Below are 19622 nucleotides of genomic sequence, written 5' to 3'. Positions count from 1 at the left end.
CAGTGAGGCCAGGTGGGCGGGGCCATCCCAGAACGGCAGTGTTGCCTTCCTGCCTCTGGCACTAGAGGCCAGTGGGAAGTGCCTGGGGGGGGGGGCAACACAGAGACACACACATGCTCACACACACGCTCGCGTACGCTCACACACCCTCTCACTCAAGGGTGGGAGAGAGGATGAGGAGCGACAGTTCTAGGGCTGATGGAAGAGCAAGCCTGATGGCAGGGGGGAGGGTGGCGCAGCGATGACAGCGATGCTCAGTCCCAAAATCAGGCAGACCAGGAGAGGTAAGCGCAGCCTCCTCCGTTCCGCAGGGCGCGAGGGGTTCGACGCCGTGGCACAGAGGCATGTGGGTTGGGTGGGGGGGGGTATCTGCTTACCATCCAGCGCTGCTTCCGCTCACCGGTCCTGCTGGTTTGTTTCCTGAACGAACAACTTTTCCGTGAAAAGGGACTTGGCTGATCACATCAGGAGTGAAAATGAAACGTTCAAGATCAGCGAGCAATTAAATTAAAAGAATTAGAAACTTTACAATATTTCTTTTTTTTTTCCACGTAACGGTGCCGTTCACGTCGCTTCTTCAGCCTTGCAATTCCTCGTTATGAACGTAATTAAACGGCACCACGGAAAGACAGGAGAGCGAAAGGTGCAAAATGCGTTGGGCGCTGACACAGCTGACGATGCGAGAGCGCGGCGCTCTCGGCGTGACGCACGGCTCCCTCACCTTTCTCGTGCAGCACAGACGCTGTCAATAGCGATCAATGAGAACACACGAGATAGCGATCGGTGGCAAACTGGCTCTTATTTAGCCGAAAAAGATGAGTTCTCTCGTCCCATAATTTCTAAGCGCCTCCAGCTTTTTGAGCACTTCTTTCATAACCTCCAAATGGGGACCATTTATTGAAGTTTAAAGTGCGATTGTGGCCTATATGGAATATATAAAGATAGGTTTGCAGAAAGCACCATTCTTCCCTGGCTTGGTTTTCGCTCTCCTTCGAAGCGCGATGGTGAGCGCCGTTGTCATCAGTTATTGTCGGCCTTGATGCGACGGCATCGCCATCGTCTCAGCGCCTCGGCGGAGGGTGACAGCTGCGTTTGAGCGTGCGGCGTGGCTGGTGTTTTACTCTGCGTTATTAGGAGCCCCTGGCTTTTGTCCACCCCGCTCAATAAATCCCCCCATCCATCCTTGCGTTCGTCCCCCCGGCACAATGACTCACAGCGAATTCCAGGGAGATTGAAAAGGCGGCGTGTGACCTGAGCAGATGGCAGAGCCGTGCATAAAGGCCGGCGAGAAAAGCCATGAATTCAAAGCTAAAATTAAAGTAAGTGAGAAACGGGGCTTCTTGGATGCATAAATAAACCCGGCCGCCGAGCCCGAGGCAGTGCTGCAGCGCTTCGTTTGGGATGATCGAAAAAGCCTGTTGGACGTGTACGATTAACACATGATGGGAACAGCGAATAAACAGGAGTGGCAAAACACCCTGATTTCATCAACCTCTGTATTCAGTGCTTAAAGTCAATTTGTTTTACCGTCGAGCTCAGCGCCCCCCAACCCCAACGCACACACCCACACTCGTGCGCTAAACACACGTGGCAGCGGGAAACACGTGACTCGTGGTGATGAGCGAACGTGGCCGGACCGGGGCGGCGCGGGTCTGGATTCGGCCACCAAGCCCCTGTACAGCAGTCCGTCCCGGGAGAGAAAACAGGTCCGAGGTAGAAATATGAAACATGATGGGAATGATGGGAAAGAGGAAAAGAGACGGAGCGACACCCCTGTGATCCCAACACAAGCTGGAAAAGGGTTCGACTCGACCCTTTAAGGACGCGCAGCCGCCACGAGGGGTTAGAGTAAACACGACTTGGTCGAGCGCCTTTAAATATTCATATTAAAACATTTTTTCTCCTCCTTCAGGGGTACATCATGTAAGTTTAACAAGTCTTAGACCGCACTGGTGCCAGGTTAGCATATTTTTGGAAGCAGCTCCACGAAGAAACAATGCAGCTCTACGTCCAGATTTCCATCATAATTATATATTTGAAGTTATTAGAAAGGGCGGCTTGATCACACCTGTGACATATTGTAACCTTTTGACCTTGAGCTCTTGTTCTATGTATATGGACATATTTGCAGTTTCTAGGTGTACTGTAGGCCTGTAGGGGGACAGTGTCAAGAGCCTGGAATGGGGGGCGTGGTGGTGCCGCGGGTTTGGCTGGGTCCTGCTCTCTTGCGGGTCTGGGGTTCGAGTCCTGCTTGGGGTGTCCTGTGTGCAGACTGGCCTCCTGTCTTGGGTGTGTCCCCTCCAGCCTCACGCCCTATGTTGCCGGGTTAGGCTCCGGTTCGCTGTGACCCCACTCGGGACAAGCGGTTTCAGCCTATGTGTAGGTGTACTATCTCTACCCTGCACTGTTCATAAAACCAATATTAATATATATTTATTCATTTAGATGACACTTTTCTACAGACCAGCTTATAATTTTAACCTACTTAAACAAATTGCAGATTTATACAGCCTGGTACTTTTTACTGTATAAATTCAGGGTAAGTAACCTGATCAGGTGACCTGATTGCATTGTCTGCGACACCTGTCAATAAAGAAGCTGGGGGTGGGTGGTATTTTAGGACTGAGCTCTTTTTATCCTTGTACAGTGTGGGAAGCTGATGTTATATTGACTGTGAGACATGGAATCTATCTGGCAGGGAATGTTGTTGGTTCAGATCCCAGGAAGGAGACCCATAGAAATGTATGAACGCCCTTTATTTAAACAGTTTCTGCGATGCGCAGCACTATAAATGTGTAGAAGTGGAATAAGCAGCCTGGCATGGCGGGACTCCTCCTTGCTGCTTTCTCATCATCCCTCTGTCATCAGGAGGAAATGCAAAAGTGAGAAAAGAAATTCCAATTGATTTTCTTTTTTACACAATTGATCTGCTGTCTCTGACAAAGAGGCTCTATAGAAATATTGCGTTGGCATTGATTCCGATGAATAATCCATGATACAATGGCTTCGCTCCGCAGGAAAACGAGCTGGTGCCGGGACTGAGGTCTATGAAACGCATGTTAATGATTGCTGTTTTATTTCCGGGATGTTCTATTGAAAAGGATTTGACACTGTTGGATATAAGAAGAAATACACATGAGAGGCTGTCTTTCAGCTCACCTGGTGTCTTCAATAATTGACTAAATGCATATGAAAAGCTCACTTGTATGACTCTCAAGTCTGTGTTTTTATTATCCACCTCCGACGCTTGACAGCCCTCGATCGAAAATAAATATTTTCTTTGTTCTCATCTCGCTTGATTTCCCGACCGTCTGTCTTATCTGGAATTGGGTTCATGAATAAGTTTTCATCTTATCCGTACCTTTCGGGACTTTGTGTTTCTGGATCGCCTTGACGTTAACGACATTGAGATCAGCTGTCCCCACTTCTTTCGCGAGCCCCAACGGCAACTGCGGCACTCGTTCATTGGCCCTATTTGAGTTCGCTTTCTGTGCTGTCTTCTGTATGTCCCCAGCCAGGTCCAAGAGCATGGTGATGGGGGAGCTGTCCCGGAGCTCCGGCCGGCCCAGCTCACCGGGCCCACAGGAGAAGGTGCTCAAGGCCGGCTGGCTCAAGAAACAGCGCAGCATCATGAAGAACTGGCAGCTGCGTTGGTTTGTGCTGCGGACCGACCAGCTCTACTTCTACAAGGACGAGGAGGAGACGAAACCACAGGTGCGTGCCTCATTCCACGAGGCCCTGCCCCTTTCCCCGAGCCACACCCTCTCCCTAAGCCCCGCCCCTCCGACAGACCCCTATCAGATCATTGGGGGATTGTGTTTGTTTGACCCCCGCTATTACACTACGTGCAGCACCACAGGGTCCGGTGAACCTGCAAAGTGTACCTGCACAGTCAAAGCCTGATAAAACATGTCCTGAAATTCAGTTTCAGTTCATTTCAAGCGAAATATTTTCGGCAGATGCCTCATCGGTAGTGATAATTGGTGCTTGTCATGTGAAACAGCTTCCGGAACCCTGTGACCGTATTAAATCAATGCTGCTCCACTGCTACAGTGAATCAGTGGCTTCGTGGAAATGGAAACTCGCCACTCTGAAGCTGAGAGCAGCCTCAATTAGCAAGCCCTCCCGTAACGAAGGATGGCTGATGCACATACAGGAGCAAAATGGTCATCCCCAGGGAACGGAGTGCCCGGGGATCAACGTGAATGTGAAAGCATGGGCCCTCTATGGTCTACTTAATCTCCACGGTTACAAGCTAAATGCATTACAAGTAAGACGGAGGAGTGTAACGCGGTGCACTGTTCAGAGCTGCGTGTATTCAACATTTATTTGTGTTCCTCAGCGTGTCTGCATATATTGTCTGCTCTGTTACATTTATTCATTCAGCTGATGCTTTTCTCCCAAGCAATTTATAGTATTAAGGTTACAGTTTTTTTATCCATTTATACAGCTGGGTAATTTCACTGGAGCAATGTTAGGGTAAGTACCTTGCTAAAGGGTACTACAGCCAGAGGGGGGGCTTGAACGTCCAACCTGTGGAGCTAAAGGCAGGACCTCTGATCACTACACTACCCTGCTGAGATGATGGGCTTGTAACTGTGAGCTGCCAGACATCATCGAAGAGAAAAAATCAGTGCTGTCCTTATGAAAAGCCCCTCCCATTATGTATCCCCTGCCCTTCCAGAAGCCCACCTCAACCCATTAGTGCTGAGCAGGTTTACTCGTATATCATTACACTCTGTTGCCATGACAACCTGGTGATGACCACTCCTTCCTGGACCACCCACTCTTTTACCATTGTGGAGAGAAATTTCCTCTGTGAAAACAGGATGACTTTCAGGACGGCCAATCCAGTGAAAAGAGTGGGCACAGTGGGGTGGTGGGATGACGGTGCAACACCAGTCCCCACCTCTTCAGTCTTTAAGCCCCATCATGACAACGTCTTCCGTAATTTGCCATATGGTTCTCCAGGGAATCTCGACACAATAACGGTAATCCCAGGGTCCCCCTGGGGTTTCTAGTGCGACAAATCAATGCCATCCCACCCTCACCCTGCTATAAAGATTCAGCAGTAATCCCCCAGATTAAACAAACCAGGCTGACGTGACACAGAAACATAAGTAGGCAGATCAAGACAAACAGGACCCTGTTAGTTTTATTACTAAGTAGCCGCTTATGTTTTCCTCCAAAGTGAGTTACATTTATTCATTTATATTACATTTATTTTTATTCTTTTAGCAGGCACTTAAAAATACAATGAGTGCACTGAGTCAACAGAAAGAGATTTGGATGCAGACACATGATTCTAAAGCACAGTTAATTTTTCACATTCCACTATATAAACCAACGTGCATCACACGAGTAGCTGTATGAAAGTTTATCCATTGTTCAACTGTTATAATTGTAAAATTATTGCCGCTATCATAGCGGTTACAGCTACTGCTTCTGGATCCAAAGGTTGCAGGTCTGATCCCCACCTCCAGCTGTAACACCCTTGAGAAAGGTACTTACCCTAAAGATTGCTCCAGTTAAGTTGCCTGACCTTATAAATGGGTGAATTATTGTAAGTCACTTTGGAGAAAAGTGTCTGCTAAATAAATAAGTGTAAAATTATTGAAGGGGTGCAGCAGACTTGGTTGGGTCCTGCTCTCTGGTAGGTCTGGGGTTCGAGTCCCGCTTGGGGTGCCTTGTGATGGACTGGCATTTTGTCCTTGGTGTGTCCCCTCCCCCCTGCAGCCTTGCGCCCTGTGTTGCCAGGTTAGGCTCCGGTTCACTGCGACCCCGCTCGGGACAAGCGGTTTCAGTCTGTGTGTGTGTAAAATTATTGAGCATAAACATTTACACATTCAACATCCACTGAAGAGATCGTCGGAGAAGTGAGTCTGAATGAGGTGACTTTTAAGACCCTTTTTAAATGTAGAGAGATTCAGCAGTTCTGAGTGAGAGGGGGAGGTCATTCCACCACATCGAAGTCAAACCAAAAGGCTTTGCTCCTTTGATTCTGAACCTTCTGCGTGTGGGAACAACCAAGTGGGAAGAGGTGGAGGAGAGTAGCGACTGATCATTTCTTGTAGGTTTTGGGGAGCAGAGCCATCGATGGTTTTATAGGTCATAACGAGAGCCTTGAATTTTAGCCAGACAGCACAGGGACAAGGAGGAGTCAAACAAGGGAACGCTTTAGCAGGCCAAACACGGCAGAAACTCTTCCCAAAACCACCTTACAATTATTAACTCATTCATACAGCAGGGTACTTTTTCCAGCACAATTGAGGGCAACGAGTAGGTGGGATTCAATCCAGCAACCTTCAGAGCCAAATGCAGCAGTGCTAACCACTATGCTAGTGACTGCTCCATTCATACAATGGGTTATTTTTCTTGAAGTAATTCATGGTTAATATGTTGATGAAGGGTACAATTAGTGCAGTGACATCTAGACCCGTCTCTCTCGCAGCACTATGGCTTATGGGCATCTTTCTCGAGTTTTGTCCTCTCTCCCTCAGGGCATCATCCCACTGCAGGGCAGTCAGGTCCACGAGCTGAGCGCCACTGCGGAGGAACCCGCGCGTCACCTGTTGGAGATCATTCCAGGTAAGCTGTCCTCACAGCGCATTGATCCAGAACCTCCTGCTATTGACAGACAGGTTAAAGATCTGCTCAAGATGGGCCACAAGTGGATTATGGAAAATGTAGCTCCAATAAAAATTCCTTTTTCCCTCAGTACTACTACCAGCCAGTAGGGGGCGCACTAAGGCAGGACCAAGGAGAAAAGAGCTGTTAAGCCTTTTAATATTTTTGCAGACCAATATTTACACAGTATTCAGAGGTCTGTGTGGCACTTTTTTCCTCGCACGAACAAATTTTAAAACATATTGCTCGCTGTTGCTCACATCTCACTTTGCAAGAAAAATTTACAAGCTGAAATATAACATATTAATTTCCATTGCTAATATGCTGCATGTCCCCACGGGATTGTGACATGTTCCAAATAAATGGAAATAGACCTTTGTAGCGACTGTTTTCCTAAAATTGGGTTACGCTGTTTACACTATTGTCCATCACTGGGCACTCGCAAACTTGTCATGATACCCATCAACGAGTCACAGAGACTGATGGAAGGGTGTGAAAGGATTGGAAAGTTGGTGACAGTCCAGCTTGGGTGCGATGCAGATCCTTGCCACAGATCACTGACAGGTTTGCTGGAGCAGCGTACCATTTTCTCTTAAAACATGGCTTAAATTTAAGGACTTTTGCAAATGTGCTCTTAGTGTGGAGAGGTTTGTGTCCATGGTAATGCTGAAGGTTAGGGACAGGTGGTGTTCTGTGAGACCGTGGGTCTCGTGTCCACGCCGCGAGACAGCAGCATCAGTCAGAAAATCACTGCAGTTTCACTCACCAAGTCCCAACATGATTAAGGCACTCTGGTGGTAACTAGAAGGTGGCAGGTTTACATCCCACAAGGGGTCTTACTGTTGCATCCTTCTGTCAGGTCAGTACACAACCTCAGCCACACACACACACACACACACACACACATTTTCAGAACCGCTTATCCCATACGGGGTCGCGGGAAGTCGGAGCCTACCCGGTAACACAGGGCGTAAGGCCGGAGGGGGAAGGGGACACACCCAGGACGGGACGCCAGTCCATCGCAAGGCACCCCAAGCAGGACTCGAACCCGAGACCCACCAGAGAGCAGGACTGCGGTCCAACCCACTGCGCCACCGCACCCCCTCAACCTCAGCCACTTAAGGTAAAATTTTGGGTTGACTAAATAGACAAAGTGACAAACTATAAGCTATGTCACTCATCTTCAGTGATTTCATCTGCATGCCACTTAAAAGTGCATGATGCCTTTAGTATGGTCAAGGAACATTAAGGGCTATCACCCTGCAACCGGAAGGTTGTTGGTTCAAATTCTACACCTGCTGTAGTACCCCTCTTCAAGATATTTGCCCTGAATCAAAACAGTAAGAATACCATGCTGTATAAATGGGTAACTCATTGTTGAGTTAATTGACATTCGTTGACAGTTGAGTAAAGGTTAACATTAAAAGGTCAGTTTTGGATAAAGGAGTGAAAAATGTGAACACGGTGGGTCGAGCCCTCACTGTGGCCCGTGACACTTGCAGCGCACATGGAGACGAGGCGTGCACACAGGGGCACGGCAGTGCAGCCACACTTCCCCTCCGCAGACAGCCTGTGGCCTTGGGCTCTTCTCCAACTGGGAATATTTGCTGTTAACCCAACGTTTCCTTCTGCTCTTTCACCCCTGGTCTGTTTACTTGGGCTCTGTGCACTCGCGTGTTCCATTTAAGATCAGCAAACGTTGCGAATCACTCATATCTGTCAATGGGGACTTACCTAAAGTGGACGCCCTTTCCCTTCTGAGCGCCGCAGTTTCGGATTTTTGGCAACACCTCTAACAATAACCGTTAAGCCAAGACTGTGCTCAACCTCTGAATGCCCCTAAACACATGGCATTCCGCATTCACAATCCGACAGGTTCTTTAGAAGTACGAAAAAACTGATTCTAAGACGTTTCCCCCTCCCGACTCTTTCCTTCATATCATAATCAGATTACGTCCAAGGGTGTCCAGTGTGTTGGTCTGAGCGCTCCAGCTCTAAGTGATAATTCCTTCAGGGACAAAATTCAAGGACTGCTCTCTTCTCTTTGACCTCCTTCAGTTCTCTGCTGTTTGGGTTCCAGAGAAGAGCGGAAGATTAAGATTCCTTCAGCTTTCCTTGTATGTGTTTATATGTATCTCAAAAAAGAAAATATTACTAGGAAGGTGATCAGGAATCGCGGATATTCTGATAACGATTTATGCAGCTACTCGTGCGACGAACATTGGCTCATTTGGTGGAACAAAACAAAATAACTCCACTTAAGAATCACTCGTCTGCATCTATGTCACTCTTTCCGCTAATGTAATGCACACATTGTATTTTCTATGAGATGTACGTTGCTTTGGAGAAAAGTGTCTGCTAAATGGATAAATGTAAATGTCATGTATATAAAAGGTGCCATGGTAAGGGTAGAGTAGGGGTGCTGCGGCCTGGATCGGGTTCTGCTGTCCCAAAATGCTGAGGTGGTGTCTTTCCTGCTTCTTTATTTAAACCTCTATCTAGTTCCATTGCATGGGGCAGAAAGAATCTGCAGGACAACTGTTGCTTACTTTCATTTTGAACCTCTTGCTTTTCATAGATTTTTCAGGGTTTGCTGATGATGATGATGGTCGTGGTAGCGGTGGTTCACTATCTGTCGGTCTGTTGATAAAGAATGATATGAGTACCTTCTAAACCTGAACCAATAAGCACTTTCTGCCCAGGAAGAACGAGTGGCTACTGGTACTTGGACCTGCAGAGTTTTATGTTTGTCCCAGTTTTATCCCATTTTTCAGTTCTGGGGTTTTTTTGTTTTCCTCTCCTCAGACGTCAGTTGCCTTACTGACATTCTGCTTTGTCTTTTGCTTTTCCGTTGTCCCTCCTGTGTCACTGATGCTCAGTAGTCATCACGTTGTCACTCTTTTGAGAAAAGTGCTTTAAGAAAATTAACTGAATTAACTAAAAACACTTCCATGTCCCCATTAAATTAAAACAGTACAGTGTGTTAGGAAAAGACGAAAACAGTAACTTTTTCTTAAGTTTACTGCTGCTTTTATTTCATTGCATTCTTGACTTTCATTTGCTGAGTTTCCTTTGATCAAAGAAAAGGACATAACCCACTGAGCCCATGGGTGCACCATAAGTGATGGGTTTTGTCATACTAGGGGTCTCATGCTGCTTCACCACCACAATCTACTGGGGACCTGTCACGTTCTAGTGCCCATTCCAAAGCCTGCATACTTCAGAGAGAGTCGTTCTGATCTCTGACCCAGGGCTAGCTCTGTTTGGCAGGAGTATACTGGCAGGACATTGTGAATGGAGTACGTGGAAGGCAAACACTTCCTGATCACACCCTACACCCCATCCAGCCTACTACGCTCCTCCACCTCTAGCCATTTAGTAGTCTCTAGCGCTAGAGGCCCAGAATCGAAACCTCATAACTTCTCGCTTCTTGCTCCAGTGTGGTCAAATGAGCTCTCTCTCTCTTTCAGAACTGCTGAATCCCCTTCAGTGCTCAGGAAGGGTCTCAAAATCCACCTTGTTGAGACTCACTTCTCTGCAGATCTCCTAGCAGCTCCATAAACTTACATTCCATCACCTGTCACGGTCACCTTTGCGCTTTCTATCAGGCATAGCTCTATACACGGCTACTTGTGTAATATGTGTTGCCAAAAATAATGTGATATTGGGCAAACTAACCGCGCTTCATCAATCACATGTCTGCACCTTATGCTTTTCATCTCTTTTGACACGTACTTTTATTTTACTCTGGGTTGCTTTTGGAGAAAAGAGTCCGCTAAATGAATAAATGCGAATGTGAGTTTGAGAATAATTTAAAAAATGAACGAGGCCAAAACTGTAAAGAGTAACACGCTGTTTTGTTGCTCTTGCACCAGTTTCTTGGCCAAATCAAGGCAAACAGTGGCATTTGGATGATGCTACACTTGTTGGCATGTTAAGAGGGCAAAGCAAAACGTGCAGCGCCTGCACGGGCCTTCATTCCGGGTTTGGCCTAACTGCACTTCCTGGCCACCTGAACCTCGGTGGGGGATGTCTGGGATGGAGGCAGGAGTTGGATCACAGGCCTGAGCAAACGGCACCAGAGTGGCTAATTAGCAACTGCAGCTGCTTTGTTTAAGAAGCACACAAGGAGCTCCATGAGGATGTGTATGCTCACCCCCAGCCCCACAAAAGGAGAGCTTCCCGCCTACGATCCAGCCCACCTTCCCCTTGAGCGCTGGAGCCAAGTAAGGCGTGAGTGACCATTGGCCAGCCCGCTGCCACCGGTGGTGCTGACCGCCCAGACAAGGCTCTGTTTTCCTACATTTTACAGTAAAGCCACACACTACCCTTATTTCCATCAGCTTCCTCCACTTAAAGTGCACAGTGCTTCTTCGGTGATTTTCTCCATACATGACTAACAGTGCAGCTTTTCCTATTGTAAGGCTCTACATAGTGGCATTCAGAGCTGATTTCTTTCTGCGAGGTAATCCTATTTAGCTCCTGCGCTGTGCAGGGCCCCTTTTCGAGCCTCCGACTCTAAGGTCCACTCACTTGATATGCATAAAATGTCAAACTTCAACAAAGAGGCTCTTTATAGGCAAACTGTACGCACTGGGGCTGCCAGGGGCGTTGGGATGAAGGAGCTGCACGCGCTGACATGGCCAGTACAGAGGGAGGGCTGCCGCACTCCTACCTTTGGGGGCCAAAGTATCTCCTTAACACACTCAGGCCCCCAGTACCAGTGCACCCTTCAAACAGCGGGGGGAGGCTGGAGCATGCTTAGGGGGGAGGGGCGGGGGGGATTTGGGGGGGGGGGGTCACTTGTAAACTTGCACTCAGCTTTCATTGGATAGCATGGGTGGGTCCAGGGATTTCCAATGAGGTGCCGAGATCCATGTGCTCCCGGCCGGCAGATATGTGGCTGCCGCGGGGAGGTAATTCAAAGGGGCTGTTCCTGCGAGACACGTAGCTCCGGGCTCGCGGATTGATTAGCACGGTCTGTGTGTCCTCCTGTACCGCGGTGGGGTGATTGTTTGGCAGGGATGAGCAGAGCAGCCTGTCTCCTTCCCCCAGGCAGGAGAGCAGGCTGTGGGGCACACACAGCCAGGAGACCCCGTGCTCCAGAGAGGGGCTTGGTGCCGCCAAGGGGTGGCAGCAAAGGGGTGGGAGGGTGGAGGTTGAAGGAGGGGGGGCAGGAAACAAAACGGCTCCTTTATGTCTTTCTTTCTTTTTTCTCTTTCTTCCCTCCCCTTTCAATGAATGAAGGAGGAGAGGGACTTGTTTTTCGGGTTCTCTGGCTTTTTGCAATGGTCCCCCTCGGTCTCCTTGGTTCAGGGAAGCCCTCGCCCTCATACCTGCACGTGCAATCCGGCCTCCGGGGAGGGCCGGCGGGTGGCGCAACGGTGGACACAGCCCGGCAGTAGGGCCGCGCCTCCAACTACGTGAGGCACGAGACATGGGGATCAGCTGCTGCACGTTGCGGGAGAGGGAGGAGAGTCACATCCAAGGTACCCGTGGGATGGTCAGCTACATGGTGGACACACAACTATGCAGTTTGACCTTGCTCATTTTTTTTTTTTTTTTTTTTAAAGAATGAAAGTTGCATGTATTGTTGAAATAGCTGTTTGGCCACAGATCGCTTTTTATGTCCGCATTAGCCGAATGTGCGCAGGGCCTCTGGATTTTCACAGTCCGGCAGGTAAGAGGAGGAAAACTTACCTGGTTGGGTTTCTGTTGTTGTGAAAACTCGAGGTGCCGAATATGTTTGGCCGAAGCTGTGGGATGATCTGGACATCTTGTACATCGGAGTCTTAAGCACTTGGTGAAATCCCCTAAGAGCACATTTCTGATGCCCTGACTTGTGGACAGTGGCACTGTGAATAAAACTGAGGTGCACAAATGCCGGGTCTTTAAATTCAACTTTGGCTTGCAAACAAAACGAGGTGTGCAATACACATGGTAAGCTATGTTTCAGATGCAACTTTGATGCTGCTTTGAAATCCTTTTCCTGTCGACAGTAATCGTTGAAGGGGTTGATCTGTGGAACATCTCTCAAGAGTCTAAATTTTGTTACTGTTGCCGTCGTTCCGGCAAGGTCATGGTTGTAGTATCTTCAGATTTCGGAAAGCATTTCTCACTCATTTCAGGACATGTGTGACTGTGCTATTGTGCAATAATTTTGCCACTTGTCCAGTTTAAGTGGATCAGTCTGCAGATTCATAGGACAAGAGTGGACAAGGGTCTTCAGTGGAGAAGGTCCAGGTCTTCACTGGTTCGGACGACTGAGTGTGAAGCCCAGGAGAACCTCTCATCACCGTAACAGCACTGACCATTACACTAACAGACCCCTCTTTAACAACCGGTCATGCAAAATTGGAAGAAAAGAAAAGAAGTTTCATTTAAGTTGCTTTTGTACAAAATGCCAGCGACAGGTGGCTTAAGGCTCCTAGGAATGAATGTCTTAGAGGTTTGAAAATGAAATCAGTGTCATTCCTGTCGCATAGTTCCTAGTGCTAGAAGTTGCACTTGCGTGACTGACTTGACCTTCCACAGTGGCTTTGGTTTTATAGTTGAAATGCCAAAGGGGTGACTGTGATATGATATGATATGATATGATATGATATGATGACTGCTAGACAGCACAGCAGTTCAACTGGCAGTTAAAGCTGAGAAATTGGTAAAAAGAACAAAATATAGAAAATACATTAGACTGTGACTCCTAAATGTAAATACAGTGGTAGTGCAGTGGTTTGAAGCATAGCCTTGAATTTGGATTGTTCTGTGTTCAAATCCCCACTCCGGCTGTAGTACCCTTGATCACATCCCTTATCCAGAATTGCTACAGTAAAAATTACTGCACTGTATAAGCATATAAATAATTGTCCTTAACTTAACACACAAACCTAATGTTACGAGTGGCTTTGCAGAAAGCCATCAAATTAATCAATAATATATATCAACGATAATAATTGTTCACTTTAACTAAGTAAGGGACGTTGTCATTTCCGAGGCTGATTTGTTACTTTTTGGTTTAAGTAATGAGTGTAAGAGAATCTCCAAAAGCCCGAAGATTATATAGGTCTTCAGGGCCAGGGAGAGATGTATACACAGGCCATTGATAGCCTCTGGCCATGCAGGGCACCTCCCAGTGTAAATAAATCAACAGGCCTGGTGGAATAGGGTGTGGGGGGTTGCACGGATGCTGACCACATACTAGTTGGTGGGAGGGGGCTGCTCCTCTGGTCTTATGAAGTCCTGAAGGAATTCTACAAAGAAGCCCATATTTCAAAGTGAGGAGGGGACTTGGTTTGATTTTCTAACAATAGGCCTGTGAGTGAGCGAGCACTTTTACAGACAATGCACTTAAAACTTACTGAACTCTGCACTGTTTTCGTTTGCTAGAAATTCCAGCCAATTCTTTGTAGCCTCGAGTCCAACTCAGAGGCACAAACCCTGGAACCTGTTGTCAGAGTCAGCTGATGTAAGGGAAAATCCATGAGAGAACCTATGCAGTGATTTGTGTTAAAAAAAAAAAAAAAAAAAATCACATACACACACAAAGAAACAAAAAAAGCAATGAGCAGAAAATAATAACCTGAAAAAGACTCAGATAAAATTGTGAACAAAATACTCTGTTTTCGTGAAGACTGCCACAGCAGTGATGAGCAAACAGCTGTAAAACCTCCAAGATCAGCACACCACCAGCATGACCCATCTACCCCCCAGAGAGAGTGCGTCTACCATCCTTGTTTCCGAGGACCTCCGTTTGTCTGTCTGTCTGGTAACCACTGGAGATCAGCAAAACACGCAGGCATAAATACTGCTGTGTAATGCAGAGCCATCCTGGTCTAATTATATGGCATGGAAATGTGAGGAACATTCATACTTGAAACTGTCAAGTCTTTGCAGATGTCCATAAATCAGGCAAAACTTACGAAAGCAACAAACCCATGTTTCTCGGCTTTGATGCAGGGTTGGAGTTTTGGGGGGTGTCTGATTTTTGTTGCCATGACAACTTTAACAGCTTTGAAAAGACAAAAAAAAAAAGAAAAAATGGAGCCGGCATACTGTAGTGTTTGAGTGCCACCCATGAATTATGAATCCTATGAAAAGCCGTAATATTGTACTTTTGGACACAATATTGTGTTTTTCTGAATGCTGTCAAACTGAACAAAAATCACAGACACAGATGTTTATCATTTTAAAAAGATAGAGTAGAGTAGTATACTTTGTACTGATCTGAGTGCACCTTTCACAGGTTCCTTAACTTTTTAGGTTCAACTGAAGCCTCAGGTCTATTAACTCTATGGTATCTGTCTATTGACCTGGAGCTGCTTTGGATGGAGTGCCGTCCCTCCATCGTCTTGCCTTCCCTCCAGTAAGTTCAGTTAGACCCTTTTTCTACTTTCACCGGAGGCCATGACAGGATTCAGCTTTTACGTGTATCTGATGTCTCGAGGGCTGTTCTCAACAAGACACTTTCCTTTGAAACTCTCCATCGATGAGTGTGAATGACGCGTGAAGAGTTCTGGAAGTGCACCCTGTCCGCGATCTTCCCGGGGTACCAGCACAGTCTAGAAAGATGTGTTTTCACAGGTCTGCTTAATCTTCAAAATTTCAGCCTAACGTTGCTCTCCACTCAATAATAGTGCTCATTTTTCAGAACGCTCATGATGGATTCCCTTGAATCATATTACTGACACTGTCAGGCCTCTTTACCTGATTTAACCATTTGCAACGTGCTTTTCTTCTCTTCTCTGCTCTCTAAAATGTGCAAACCCAAGAAGGGAGCACAGCTGGAGACACTTGGCAGCTGGATCAACAGTCTACATGACAGTTGTTTTATAATGAGGTGTTTCCACTGTTTTGAGGGAAGCTTGTAACAAGAGGTATCAGCTTGTTAGCAACTCATCAACTGGGCAATTCCTCTCCATCTTTGACACTTGGATTCCAAGTTATAGACACTGCCCAGATTCACTAGTTTTAATGTGACTCGGTTGACATCGGAAAGGCACAGAATTGAGAACATTTCAAACGGGTGGCACTGCAAGTAGTGTTGCCGTCTCTCAGCGCCTGGGTGGTGCGAGAGGACATGGGTTCGATCCCCTCTCAGTCTGTGTGGAATTTGCATGTTCTCCCTCTGTCTGTGTGGGTTTCCTCCCACAGTCCAAAGAACTGCTGTTCAGGTTCCCCCATAGTGTATGAGTGACACAGAGAGAGTGTGTTCCATTGATGTATGGATGAGTGACCCAGTGTAAGTAGTGTATCTAGCAGCGTAAGTCACCATGGTGAATAAGGTGTGTGGGTTGATAACACTACATAGAGTTCATTGGAAGTCACTTTAGAGAAAAGCATCTGCTAAATAAATAAAAATGTTGGACTTATCTGGAGTTCATTCAGAGGACTCCATCAGACTGACAGAAGTTGACTTCAGCATGTGGCTAAACACACACATGTTAGTGAAAGCTCCAAGAAGTGATTTTTTTAAGTGAGTTTTAAGTCCTCAAACATTCAGGACACTTCACATATTATCAACAATACACTTTTGCAGTCAACCTGCAGTCAACTGATGAACATCCGAGGATATTTTCAATAGTCCTTAGGCTGGAAACATACTCACTTGTCACTGAGTCTTGATTGCTGGTCATCCTACTCTTCTCATTCCCAGACCTTTTCCAGGCATTACGGACTAATGTTGTGTCCAAAGCATGGTAACCTCAGTCTCATCATTTGTGTTTCCAGTGCAAGTTCTGGTTTCATTTCATCCAAGCTCCATTGTTTGTTTCTTAGTGGTCCATGTTGTCCTTAAGTCTCCTCCAGCACTGCAGTTGTAGCCTTTGTTTTCCTGCTCTCCTTCTTCAATGCATAGCTTTGACAACCATGAAAAGTGGAAAGAGGACAAGGTGACAGCTCATCTGTCATACCATATCATCTGTCCCTGGATTTAGTTCCACTTAATTAAATGGCCTTGAATATATGACAGTCTTAAGATAACGCTCATAAATAATTTTGACTCGTCCCACCCCATCGTTAAGTAGGAGAGACCAAGGACGTTGATAAAACTCTCGCAGGTTCTGGGCGCACATCTTCGGTTTTGTTGCACCGTTGTGACAAAGTGACAGCATTCCCGCAGCGCTTCGAGAGCACCGTGGTAAAGTTATGCGCTGCCCAGCTCAAGGAGCTCAGGCCCAAGGGCGCATTTTTGGCTCACCTTTTCAAAGTCACCAGCATCGGATTGCACCGCGTGGAGCATTAAAACAGCAGATCTGAGGCAGAACTCGATCCCTCACGCAGGACCAGCGTATCCTTCCTGGCCCTCTATAAAGGGCACGCTCCATAACTCATAGGCCCTCTGTCACAGAACAAACGGAGGGCCCTCGGACGCACAGAGACACAGGGGAAGAAGGGGGCAGTCTAGCTTGAAATGACACATGATCCACTCCCTCCAGCATGCATGATGTCAGCATGCCGGAGGGGCGGCTTCACCTGACAAGCGGGCCCCTGCTGTCCTGACTTTACCTCACTCCATGTGATAAAAACGCCCCTCTCCCACAATGCCACACAGTTACCTGTACAGTATGTGGGGATATATAGTATGCCATCCTGAGTACAACAGTGAAACCGCAATGTGCAGGATGAGGCTCATTCTCACATGCTTCATGCTTCCACTGTGCAGCACAGTTGAAGTGGAAAGGCATAGAGAGGTGCACTAAGGCCCAGGTCCACCAATACAGATGTCCTGGGGGCAGAGAAGCAACACCAACCCACATTCCTGGGAGAAGAAAGGAAGACCACTCAGATCTAAAGCAGATCTTCATGTGGCCCCTACAGGCTCTTAGTCGGGAGTGATAACACTTCCAGGGTGGAGATAGCATTTCAAGCGCCGTGACCACGTGACCTTCATGTGTGGTTGCTGTAGGGATGCTTCATCCTGCATAGAAAGAAACATTAACACAAGCGCTGGCTTTTTGCAGCACTTAGAAAACACACAACTGCAGTTCGAACACTGACGGTGTACGTTTGGAAGGGTTAAAGGCAAACTGCAAACAGAGATGGTCATGCCACCTGGTGGTGTACAAGCAAATCGCAGGCACTGCAGCCATTCCACATCAATCCCATGGACAGGGTGTTTGAGAAAGAAGCCGTTTTGTTGGAAATGCATCAGCTGATGAGTTATATAGAATATCAGATATGTGACTGTATTTCCTCCGTGTTCTGTCAATATGAAAATTGCGGGAGTTGATTTCATTCTATGGGTTCCTGCGTCTCCCCGCTATTCTGAAAAGGCTTTATTCACCATTCAGTCGTTTCAGCTACTGAGGTCAATTAGCAGAACCCTGACCTTCCTCTCTCATGCGTGCGACGCAGACCCCGCCGCTTTCAAAGCAATGATTCAAAGCAGTTCCTGCAAAGCAGACATCCCATGCACGATCCCAGCGGAAGTGCGGCAGTTGTTCTCAGGCCATCTGCCTATTTTGCAGTACAGTAATTATTATTCCCCTGTTCACCCTGATAGCACATTGATTTGTTGACGGAGGATAAAGAATATTCACGCTAATATGGACTGATTCATGGTCACCTGTGAACTGAGAGTTGTTTTGTCATTTTTTGGACTTATTTTTCAACCCCGTGGGCTAAATTACAAAGAAAATACTGTAAAAAAAAATTACTTTCAGACACCAAAAATTACATTCATAACACATTTTTGTCTGAAGACTTGAAACTGAATTGGCTTCTGCTGCTGTGCAAACGAAATTACTCCCATTATCTGCTCTTTTAGAGCTGTGGAATTTGCATATCGGGTATGACCATTTAAAGGAGACCTGTGAGTTATAAAACATGTGCAACGATGTGCTTGTGCATACAGAGAGCATCTTAATCACGGCACCCCGTCAATATTTTCAGTAGCCATTGTCATGACCCTACTCTACTCAAACCGTTTTCATCCTGTGCAAACTGAAAAAGTCACATGTACCATGTTACTTTAAAGGGTTAACCACCTCGTCCCTGTCAAGACTCAATGTGAGGGAGTCATTTTGTCAGGCTTTTAAATTCAGCACACATTGCAGCCACATGGGCAACTGAGGAAATCACAACAGCAGCATTACCCATAAGGCCCTTGTATCTGAAACATATAGGGGGGTATTTAGGTTGATTCAATTAAGACAATATTAACTCACATCTAGGACTACACAAAGGGGGGCATGGTGGTGCAGGGGGGCTTGGCCAGGTCCTGCTCTCTGGCGGGTCTGAGGTTCGAGTCCTGCTTGGGGTGCCTTGCGATGGACTGGCGTCCTGTCCTGGGTGTGTCCTCTCCCCTTCCAGCCCTACGCCCTGTGTTGCAAAGTTAGGCCCTGGCTCACCACAACCCCATGTGGGACAAGCAGCCTCACCCACTGTGTGTCTGTGTGTGCAGGGGTATATAGAGATGCATGCAGCAGTGTGTGGCACCTCAGGAGCAACCAGGCCTGAAGGGCCAAAGGGTGGTGCTATGGCTTTCATTCTCTGCTATAATTATATCACAGTTAAACTAAATAACAGCAAATGTGTGGCCTTTTTGCCTATAAATAAACAAAATAAATGCCTTTTAGCATAACGGAAAGAGGTCAAGGTCAACCAGGCCAACCTTGTTGTATGCTTTGGAGAAAAGTATCAGATAAATAAATAAATGTTTTGATGTTTGTCTAACTGCAGTGCCAGGGCTATAAATTTCTCAGTGCAGTGTCACAAAGATAAAGAGCTGATATCGGAGTGCAGCATAGCCCTAGTTCATATGGAATCTTGTTCTTCTCAACAACTGTCCCCATTTTGCAGGCGGTAATGCGGACAAGGACCGGACTGCCATCAGCCATGAAGCCATACTCCTCATGGCCAACTCGCAGAATGAGGTGGACGACTGGGTCAAAGCCATTCGCCGGGTCATCTGGGCACCCTTCGGAGGAGGTACCTACAGCGAAAAGCCATGCTGGACAGGGTAGGAGAAAGACAGAAAGAGAGAGAGCGAGAGAGAGAGA

The 19622-nt window shown here is 47.0% G+C and overlaps 1 protein-coding gene across 2 annotated transcripts in view; it reads left to right on the top strand.

Annotated features, from left to right (window-relative positions):
* The first annotated feature begins 250 nt into the window (after positions 1-250).
* Positions 251-19622, top strand: part of arhgap22b (Rho GTPase activating protein 22b) — a 28377-nt gene continuing 9005 nt past the window's right edge. Inside the window, exons 1-4 of one of the 2 annotated variants that reach the window (XM_029248616.1) lie at positions 251-284; positions 3515-3714; positions 6501-6588; positions 19423-19551. In XM_029248616.1, coding sequence (XP_029104449.1) covers positions 251-284; positions 3515-3714; positions 6501-6588; positions 19423-19551 — 451 coding nt within the window. Of the gene's footprint in view, positions 285-3514; positions 3715-6500; positions 6589-19392; positions 19583-19622 lie in introns of those variants that run through there. The other variant, XM_018726442.2, reaches the window with a different exon arrangement.

The sequence above is a fragment of the Scleropages formosus genome, chromosome 24, assembly GCF_900964775.1.
Source record: "Scleropages formosus chromosome 24, fSclFor1.1, whole genome shotgun sequence".
NCBI lineage: Eukaryota > Metazoa > Chordata > Actinopteri > Osteoglossiformes > Osteoglossidae > Scleropages > Scleropages formosus.
This window is presented reverse-complemented; position numbering and strand designations above follow the sequence as displayed.